The sequence below is a fragment of the Fragaria vesca genome, linkage group LG4 (assembly GCF_000184155.1).
Source record: "Fragaria vesca subsp. vesca linkage group LG4, FraVesHawaii_1.0, whole genome shotgun sequence".
NCBI classification, from domain to species: Eukaryota; Viridiplantae; Streptophyta; class Magnoliopsida; order Rosales; family Rosaceae; genus Fragaria; species Fragaria vesca.
The window spans coordinates 21,901,847-21,911,846 of NC_020494.1; the positions used below are offsets into that span (position 1 = coordinate 21,901,847).

General features: G+C 38.1%; 2 protein-coding genes across 2 annotated transcripts; both read left to right on the top strand.

Annotated features, from left to right (window-relative positions):
- Positions 1-3,423: 3,423 nt before the first annotated feature.
- Positions 3,424-6,248, top strand: LOC101314558 (auxin-induced protein 5NG4-like). Its single transcript, XM_004297605.1, has 8 exons — positions 3,424-3,609; positions 3,695-3,760; positions 3,888-4,001; positions 4,384-4,618; positions 4,704-4,862; positions 4,941-5,092; positions 5,232-5,407; positions 6,001-6,248. The coding sequence occupies exons 1-7, from the start codon at positions 3,431-3,433 to the stop codon at positions 5,383-5,385; spliced, it is 1,059 nt and encodes a 352-aa protein (XP_004297653.1). The 5' UTR covers positions 3,424-3,430; the 3' UTR covers positions 5,386-5,407; positions 6,001-6,248.
- A 708-nt stretch (positions 6,249-6,956) lies between these two features.
- LOC101314845 (auxin-induced protein 5NG4-like) lies at positions 6,957-9,476 on the top strand. The gene is made up of 7 exons (XM_004297606.1): positions 6,957-7,281; positions 7,360-7,434; positions 7,711-7,827; positions 7,944-8,211; positions 8,299-8,463; positions 8,553-8,704; positions 8,883-9,476. Exons 1-7 carry the CDS (start codon positions 7,070-7,072, stop codon positions 9,046-9,048), a joined length of 1,155 nt encoding a protein of 384 aa, XP_004297654.1. The 5' UTR covers positions 6,957-7,069; the 3' UTR covers positions 9,049-9,476.
- The last annotated feature ends 524 nt before the right edge of the window (positions 9,477-10,000 follow it).

Below are 10,000 nucleotides of genomic sequence, written 5' to 3' on the forward strand. Positions count from 1 at the left end.
AGGGTAAAAAGATTAACCAGGGCTATTTTAGTCATTTTGGTCGAGATTGATGTCATTTTGAAAATTAGGTATCAAACTGATTAAAAAAAAAGATGAGGTTTCAAACTGATTTTAGACCTAAAGTTCAGGGTAGTAAACTGAATTTTTTCCTTTCATTAAATATGTTACCGGCCATAACTAGTATTTGCGCTTGTTTATTTTCTCGGATCGGTATGCGTTTATTTTAACTTTTTATACATTTTTTTCGCACGTAAATGAATATTCCAACGAAAGTTGATGAGAGACAATCGATATATATAGATCGTTGTGTATATAGGGGAAGCATGAGAACATATTATATGTCCGTGGCATGTAGTTAATTAGGTTGGCAATTAGATCGTGTTAGTCTCTACTAATTTGGGGGATTGGTTATGTAGACCAACTAAGGGAAGTGAGATCTCTATTTGCATGGGTGTCCATGATTGCATCCATTTGAGTGGGGTTAAAAGGATGGTGTTTGCTTCTTTAGATAACAGAGGACCGAAAAGGACTAACAATCATAGAGAAATGGAAGGCATCTTTAAATTTGAAGCTCTATAGTTGAAGACAACGTGACTGAGATTTTTGTGGGGTTGGTAATGGTGGGTAAGGTATATGCAAGCAGCAGCAGCAGCAGCTGATAAGTGAGATAGGGACATGGTGATCAGATCGCACAGAAAGTGCTCCTCCTCAAGTCCTCGTCTGCCTTTTCTTCTTCTCACTTCGATATTTTACCCAGAGATTACATATATGCATGTAAAAAGAAACAAGAGAAACTAAAGCTGCTCAAGATCGAGTATGGAATCTTTTTATTACCATGCCAGTTGGTATTATTGAAGTAAATTTGAAGCTATCCGTCTCTCTTTACAGTTGGCATAACATACATGAAGGCATAGCGCATGCTGTAACAGAGACGCTCCTTGTTCTCTACTTTCTAAGCATGAACAAGAATATGAGGATATGAATTTTGGTGTTTATTGGTACGACATACTGACCCTAAAACCACACTAGCAATCCAATCCGACCTGATTGTTCAAAATTCGGATTGGATTCGCTGAACGGTTATAAGATCGACTTGATGAATAACAGGTTCAATGTTGAGATTTCCTTCCTTGAAGTCGTGAGATGGAGAAGATTGAAAGATGAGAAAACTGTCTATCACCAAAGAGGGAAAAGAATCAAACTAACTAATCAAACTTAAAGAAAAATGTGATACATGTTGAGCTTGTGGTAGGTGCAATTCGGAGGAAGGATATGCATGTCCTGTAAGGCCGATAACCTTGTGGGCCAAGAAACCGAAGGAAGAAGAAGAAAAAACATGTATGTGATCCCACATTCTTTCAAGTCCCAACTGCACTCCTCATTCTAGATTGTCTATGCTTCTGGCCCTGTTGTGGTTAGGTAACAGTCAATTTGCAATTTTGAAATCGAGCACTCTCCAAATAGTATTTCAATAATATTACAGGGTCAATGATCATTTTAATTTCTAGAAGACTCGATCATAATTAGTTTATTTAAATTGCAGACAGTACTATGATCAGAGATTCAGAGACAATAGCATCATTTAAGTTGTGAAATTAATGGAAATCCAGTGAAATGCCACTATCAAAATCTCAAAGGCATTGAGAGGGAGGGAGGGCCGGGAGAGAGAGAAGCTAGGACCCTCAAATATGTTGTACAGTAGTAGCAACGTAACAGTACTACTGCTTCTGCGCGATCTGTGGTTTTCCTTTGGAAGCTTTTGTTTCTTTATCTGCATCATTGGTAGTCAGTCGGAGAAGGAACGAGAGGATGAAAATGTACTTGGTACTCTCAGCCAATGAGTTAGAGTAAGACTGAGTTGTCCTTCTCCGTCCCCTCTGCTAGTTCCTAGTGCTTGCCGGTGCTAAATCAACGTGTCCTTTATTAGCCAACGCGTAACCGGAAACTTTGTTTACGATAAAGAAAACTTTGTTTACGATAAAAAATGTTCAAGAACAATAACAAGGTTATACGATTAGTGTTAACTTAATATACACGCACAAACACTATATTGACTTATTTTAATATCGAATATTGTTGTCTAACATGATATTAAAACCTTCACTACGCGTCATAAGTTGCAAACTCTATATTGACTTATTTCAATATCGAATATTGTTGTCTAACATGATATTAGAACATTCACTAGGCGTGACAAGTTGCAAGATGTATTTGACCTCGCTCCCAAATCGATAGCCTAATGCATTGGTGTCGTTTTCAAGTTTGCCTACGAATAATACCTACCCTAATGTTCTTGTCTGGCTAGCTGCTAGCTGTTTCTTTTGCATTTTCCGGGTAGACAATTACATTATTGCCAGGGATTGCGGAATTTTGGTATCAAGTAAATGTCAATAAAAGCTGCATTGTGCACCAGAACCTAATTCCTGCAAAGGGTATATATTGTTACCACGCACGCCTACCCTAGTTAGTAAAGGTTGTGAACGTGGTACGTATTTACTGATAAGAACTATATGATTGTATTAAGAACCGATTCTGAGAGGAGAACTAAGCAAAAGTATCTGGATGGTTATCTCTTCTGCGCTCGGAGACATAGCTAATGCTCATATTTTGGGTTTGTCAATGCAAAAAATTCTTGCTGAATAGTATTAGTAATTAGCTTGGATTTTTGTAAGTAATATTACTATAAAATGAAAAATTCGGAATTTAAAAAGACTGAGCATTGGTTTTTTTTTGGGTCAAAAACTGAGCATTGTTCGTTAAACGTGTTGACACTATCAAGGATTATCAGGTGCGGACGTCCGTACGGGTTTTCCGTACAGATTTTCGCCGTTTCTCCACCATTCCAGCGCCGGCGAAGCCGTTTCTTCTCCCCAGCGTGATCCCAGACCTCCCCCGACGGTGTTGGAATAAAGAAGAAGGCCGGAGAGATCGCGATCGGAGGTCTGTGCAGCAATCTCACTCAGAACTTCACGACCGATCATGGTGGACCTTAAGTGCAGCAATCCTTGTTGATACTATGATACTTGATAGGCAGCCAACGGTTTAGGTCTTAAGTGGGCTAAAGCCCAATTCATTTTTGAAAGATTTTTCTTTTTTGCGGGCTAGGCAGATACAAGATGGGCCTAGGCGGAGCCAGGTCACGTGGGCCTAAACGGGCTGGAGGGGTCCACCATTTCATTAAAAGAAAAATATTTCCTCCTGCCAGCGGAAACGACACGCGGCTAGGCGGTCGACGTGGCGCGGGCCTTAGCGGACAGTGGGGTCCACTATTTAAATATACACAAAAACAATGATTCGAGCTCTCTGTGTTTGACCCTCAACATAGTTTGACTTAGAACTCTATGCTACGAACCAAGCTCACTTCTTGTGTCAGATACCAAACTCTCTGCAGCTCTAGAATTTCAGAGAAGAAGAAAAGAGAGAGATTATTATGGCTAAGATTGCAGCACTACCAATAGTGGGGATGGTGCTAGCTGAGTGTGCCCAAGCTGGGTTAATGATAGTAAGCAAAGCAGCCATGTCTACTGGCATGAACATGCTCATCTTTGTCTGCTACTCCAATGCTCTTGCCGCCTTTGTTCTTCTCCCAACTTCTCTACTCTTTCACAGGTAAACATTGAAGCAATTTGGATTGAATTTATGGGCAGCAATGTTGTAAAGTTGATTCCTTTCTTTGTTTTTGTGCTCTTGGTAGATCAACAGAGCGGCCTCCGATCACTTTCTCTATTCTCTGTTGGTTCTTCTTGCTGGGTTTACTTGGGTAAGTATATATTTACGTTTTTGATGGAATTTAGATAGGGAATTCAATCAAAGATTGCAGCTTTTTGGGGTTGGTGTGGATTCACTGGATTGTGTTTGGTGGGTTTGATTGAAATGTGTGTTTACAGGTTTATGGCTCAGTTAATTGGGTATGCTGGGATTAACTACAGCTCTCCTACTCTTGGCACGGCTATGCTCAACCTAATTCCAGCTTTCACTTTTGTACTTGCTGTTATATTCAGGTTTATCCCTCCTCTTATGTCTTTGATGTAAAATATTGTAGCTTGTTTTTTGATTCTATTAGGAAAATTGAGCCTACATTGGAATTAGATTAGTTTTTGGGTTTTTCCTTGTTTTGGAGTGTGATCATTATCTTGTTAATGTGTTTTAGATTAGTTTTATGGAAGATTTGGTTATCGTAGTGTGTTGTATGCATGGCATTTCGGATAGTATGCTCTAAGAGGTTTGTGTAGAAGTACTAGTGTAACTATGAAACAGTTCAGTTGTATTGTTTTATCGTAGTATGCTGATGAGCTCTCACATTCCAGATAAGAGTTGTGCAAATCAATTTCGAATCACTTGCACAGTCACCCAATTCTAAATTATTCAACTGGGTGATTTCAGAATGGAAAAAATTGATGGGAGAAGCTGCAGTACCCTAGCTAAAACCTTGGGAACAATAGTTTCAATATCTGGGGCTTTCATTGTGACTCTTTACAAGGGACCCCCACTTTTGATGACAGCCTCAGTTGATATGTTGTCTCACAATCAACTTTTCTTGCCACAGTCGAATTGGGTCATTGGAGGAATGCTTCTTGGGTTGCATTGTGTGGTGGCCGCAGCATGGCTTATCATACAGGTGAAATTTGTAAAATTTGCCATCTTCATGAAACTGCAGAAGTCAGAGAATTATGATTATTTACAATACCTTATCTGTATTTCAGGCATCAGTACTAAAAAAATACCCAGCAGAGCTCATTATAGTCTTTTACTATTGCTTCTTTGTGGCTATTCAATCTGTAGTGGTGTTGTGGTTTGTGGAGAGAGACTTAAGTGCTTGGGCCTTAAACTCTAGATTAAGGTTCTTTGCTGTTCTATACTCGGTAAGTAGATAACCTAAATTGACTACTATATATTGCTTACTTCCAAACTTACTCAAACTTTCAGTGACACTATTGCAGGGAGTTTTTGGATCAGCGTTCCAGGTTGGTGTATCTACGTGGTGTCTTAACAGGACAGGGCCAGTTTTCGTATCTATGTTCAAGCCTCTGGGGATTGTAGTTGCAGTTGCCATTGGTGTTATCTTCTTGGGTGATACTTTCTACCTTGGAAGGTAGGGTTCATATCACTTCTGTGTTTTGGCTTTACTACCATGTTTAAATGTTCTTCTTTAAGAGGAATCAAATTTGTTCATGTTGAAAAAATAATAAGGTTATTTTAGCATCATAGTTTGCATTTTCTGAATACTGCAGTTTGATAGGAGCAAGTGTAATTGTCACTGGATTTTACTCTGTGATATGGGGCAAAGCCAATGAGGAGAAGATGAATGATGAAGCAGGGGCTGGGAGTTTGACATCAAAGAAACAGCGGGTTCCATTACTGCATAACATTATTGACGAAATCTAGAAATTCTTACAGCATATACACCGTAAGTTCTGTTCTGCCAACAAATGGTTTTTATTTTTTTTATTTTTTATTTTGGTTCATTAATGCTACTCTTTCCACCATTCTGAAAGATTGGTAGATATATGTTATTGTGGGAATTATTTTGTTCTGGCCCATTAATGAGAATAAGAAATGGCAGTAATGCAGGGAACTTGGGCCTAACCATTTGTTATAGTCCAACTGAGGTCAATCATTCGGCACCAATAGTTCCTTTTTCTTCCCTTATTCTCAGATTTACTGAGAATAATTGCAAGTTTAACGATATTGTGTATCATCATGAGAAGCATGGTTTTCCAAAATACTATAACAAATATATATTTTTTCTCTGTATAATTTAGATAAGTCTAAGGGAGAGTTCTCATCTTAAAAGGTCAATGTAAGTTGTCGCCTTAAACTTATTTGCCGCCTCATTTCATGAGGAGACAACTTTATTGCCTCGCCATTGAATCAGCCTTTCGATGTACAAGGGTCCTGTATGATTTGTAGACAATTTGAGAAGGAACTGGTAGTTATAATTTAATTGTCAATGATCTGGTAGTTCTATCTTAATTGGAAATTTTTTTCTGCATTATCCAGCAGTCGAGTCATGTATAGGCATGAGGATATTTATGAACATGGGGAGCATGATCAAGGATATCAGCATGAGTTTCCAGGGTCAAACACCAAAGCTGTCATGAGAGCAACAGTTATGTGGAAAGCTACTCTGGTTTGGAAGTGAAACCTACTCTTGCTCTCGGGTTCAGAATCCAGATGTATGATCTCCTTCATCAGTTGTATTCGTAAGTAAATTAATACTCAATAGTACACAAATAAGTCATAAGAGTAGAGAAGAAGGATAAGGGACAAAGTTCTTGAAGAACATATTTTTCCTCTGTACAATTGTAAAGCATATATGTTGACTTGTGCAGTACTTAATCAATTGAAATATGTCATTATATTGCTTTTGAGCTTAAGATTGTCATCAAACCATTATCAGGAGAGGTCAATCTGTGCAATGGTCCTGCAGATTCAATCAGAGACTTCTATTCTGGAATAAAAAATCAGCTCAGGATTATGACTCGGCCCAAGAGATCCTCTTCTCCTTATGCTTACAAATGTGACTCAGATTGGACTCGCCTGTTTATATTGGCCTACATATAACTCGAGCATTACTATTGCAATTTACAACACTAGACCTTTCATAAACTTTATAGCTTCATGACTCCCTAACTATGAAGTCACTGATTTTCATCATAAAAATCTCAGAATATATTAAATTAGATTTCTACTTCCAACACTAAAAACCAGACCAACCAAAACTGAGATGAATCTCATCCAAGTATAATTAGGAAACTAATAAGCAGAAGAAACCCTAGTGACTTTGTCGCATCCCACGTCTCTCTGGTCTGCCTTTCATTTTCATTTTGCAAAGAAATAATAATGCAAAGCATGAACATCCGAGTAGCAACTTCTCAGCTTCACCACTTCATGAAGGGTTACACCCCTCCCATCATCCCTTCCATATATATATTACGAATTTACGAGTCTACAACACCCAACAAGTCTCTGGTTGATTAGAAGTTTAGAACTCTATATTTAAGCTTGCCAGGTGGTTAAATACGTGTGTATATATTCATGTAAACTTAAAAGACAAAACAACTGAAGAATGATGATGGGGATGATCATGAGCAGTGTTAAGCTTATGGAAATGTTGCCGTTTTCGGTGATGGTGGTTATGGAAGGTTGTACGATTGTGTTAACAATCTGGGCTAAAACTGCCATGACAGATTATGACATGAGCCCTTTTGTGTTTGTTGTTTATACTCATGCTCTATCCTCCATCATCCTCCTCCTCTATACTTTCGTCTTTCACTGCAGGTATAGGTTCTGATCTCTCCCTCTTTCCGCTCTCAGCTTTTCATTACTCGTAACATCTTGGTTTGAATAACTATGCAGAAGTAGAAGTTCTACACAACAATCACTCTTCTCCTCTGGTCTCTTCATTCGATGCTTCCTCTTGGGTTTTACAGGGTTTGTACTTTCTTTCTTTTCATCTAACACGTATATTTGCTCATATACAGTACACAAAACTCCATGGCTGAATCCATGGATTCTTTAGTTGACCATAACCAACCAAGCTTAGAATATTCAGGTATGCTGGTGGCCCTAGTATTCTATGAGTTGAAGGGCAAGGTTGTAGAACCAACACATTAGTCTAATTTTTTGGTCATTGTCATTTGTCACCAAAGGTCATTTTTTTTTCTATATAGTTTGGTGATTCATAGTTGTTTCTGTTTTGTTTTGTAGCATAGCAGTATCTCAAAACCTTGCATTTCTTGGCTTGAGTTACAGTTCTCCAATTCTAGTGTGTGCCATGGGCCTAATGCTACCTACTTTTTCTTTCTTGCTCTCTATCATTCTCAGGTTAGTTAATTACTTCATTTTTGTCCCCAACTACTACAAACTTTCATCTATTCAGTGACTTCATTTTCATCTATACAATAATATAACCTATAGTACTGCAAATCTGTAATTTTCAGGAGGACAAAAACAGATTGGAGAAGCTCAAGCTTCCAAGCCAAAGTGATTGGCACTATAATATCAATCATGGGGGCAATAGTAGTTGAACTCTACAAGGGTCCATATATAAGACCATCTGCAGTTTTGTCCTCTTCTTCATACTTGGTCTTATTTCAGAAAGCAGGACAATATTTGGTCTTCTCCTCAGCAGCAACAGAACATTGGGTTCTGGGTGGAATTTTATTGGCAGGAGCTTCTGTATCTGTCTCAGTATGGAACATCATTCAGGTAGTTCAATTTATTCTCTCCCAAATAACATTCCCTTTTAAATCTTCATTGAAGTACCTATTCTGTTCTTTTTATATGGTTTATCAGATGGGAACTATGAAATTATATCCGGCAGTAGAAGTAATGGAAGTGGTATCATATTATAGCTTGCTTGGGACTATCCAGTGTGTAATATTCTCTTTATTCATAGAAAGAAGCCTAAGTGCTTGGAAAATAAAGCTCAACATGGATCTCCTTCTCATTGTTTTAACAGTAAGTAACTTAGCAAGCACATTAACTACATTGTTTAACACAAATATACCAGTTAGCACATATTAAGGTTATCTGTATGTATGCTGTAGGCATGTTTTGGGGGTCTAGTTCGAAGCCGTGTTCACAATTGGTGCATGAACATGAAGGGCACACATTATGTGCCAATGTTCAAACCATTTGGGATTGTTTTCGCCACCATTTTCGGTGTCAGCTTATCTGCCAATAATCTTCATTATGGAAGGTAATTTTTTTGTATGCTTTGATCTTTCATTTTAAAACAAAGGAAGACGTGCAGAGACAAAACCCTTTACTTTCCTAGCTATTTACTCGATACATACATGATTAGGGAAGGCAAATCAGCATCCTTTGAATGCTTTTATAGACATCAATTTTGTACTAAATGAAGAATATGGTTGCAGTGTGTTAGGAGCAGTGGTGATCGGAGTAGGGTACTTTACTATAATGTGGGGGCAGACCAGGGAAGATGAAGATGAACAATGTGTTAATCGTAATGGTCAGAGCAATCTGGAATCTACAAATTCTGAAGCCAAGGTCCCTCTCTTGGAAGAAGAAATCGGTGTTTAGATTAATCTTGCGTGATGAAAACTCAATTGAAGGCTTCTACATATGAAAAAATTTTCATTGGCAAGATACTGAACAAGAAGAGGATCAATTCTCCAAATATTTATCCATACTGTGAATCAGTTCGTATCGTATATATTGCTGTTTCATGTGCAGCAGAACTTGGAGATCAACTCATCAAAGCTCGAGGAAGGAAGGATGGATATTTTCTGTGAAAATGGCTGTATATTTTGTGTTTGTATATAGTTTAGGTATATGGGAGAAAATTTCATTTATGGTAGAATGGGAGATTACAGGGTGTCTAGAAACATGTATTCTATACTGGGGGTCACTTGAAGTTCTGTGTTGGGTTTTACAGTTTTACCAAATGGTAAACAGTAAATTGTCATGGTTTCAATGAATAATTTGTGGTACATAACTATGAATATGACATATCAAAGAAGTATGGGGAGCTTCAGACTGGTTGGTAAGGGAGAGACGACAGTCTTTATTATAGAGAAGAATCAGAAGATAGATGTAGATTGTAGGAGCAAGAAGGCACAAAACTAAGCAAATTAACTGAGAGCAAGAAAGGTGATAATCCAATATCAGGTCCGGTACTTGGCCCACATTGGATATCATTTTAAATAGTATAGAGCTAATGGTCCCACAATAATGGCCCAACAACTTGAACGAGCAAAAATGGGAAAACAAATTCCTTATAAAATGACCCTTTTAATGAAGGATTAATGGTAGAGACAAAGAGATAGCAAGAGAATCATCATCTTATTCATTGATAGGAGCCCTTTATATAGGGAATTACACAATACCAATATGGTAAAGATATGAATACATAGATCTAGTCTAACTACATATCCTATTGACATAAGGCCAAGGCACACATAGAGAATATCCTAGAACACTCCCCCTTGTGCCGCGCGCTGATATGCCGATGGTGCTGATCTGTTGCCTCGTC

Bases quoted from the DNA above. Each gene is read 5' to 3' on its own strand.
- LOC101314558 (XM_004297605.1), top strand. From the start codon at position 3,431: ATGGCTAAGATTGCAGCACTACCAATAGTGGGGATGGTGCTAGCTGAG. The intron at 3,761-3,887 runs GTAAGTATATAT...GTGTGTTTACAG, and splicing joins TTCTTGCTGGGTTTACTTGG to GTTTATGGCTCAGTTAATTG. The intron at 4,619-4,703 runs GTGAAATTTGTA...TCTGTATTTCAG, and splicing joins CAGCATGGCTTATCATACAG to GCATCAGTACTAAAAAAATA.
- LOC101314845 (XM_004297606.1), top strand. From the start codon at position 7,070: ATGATGATGGGGATGATCATGAGCAGTGTTAAGCTTATGGAAATGTTG. The intron at 7,435-7,710 runs GTTTGTACTTTC...TTTGTTTTGTAG, and splicing joins TTCCTCTTGGGTTTTACAGG to CATAGCAGTATCTCAAAACC. The intron at 8,705-8,882 runs GTAATTTTTTTG...ATATGGTTGCAG, and splicing joins AATAATCTTCATTATGGAAG to TGTGTTAGGAGCAGTGGTGA.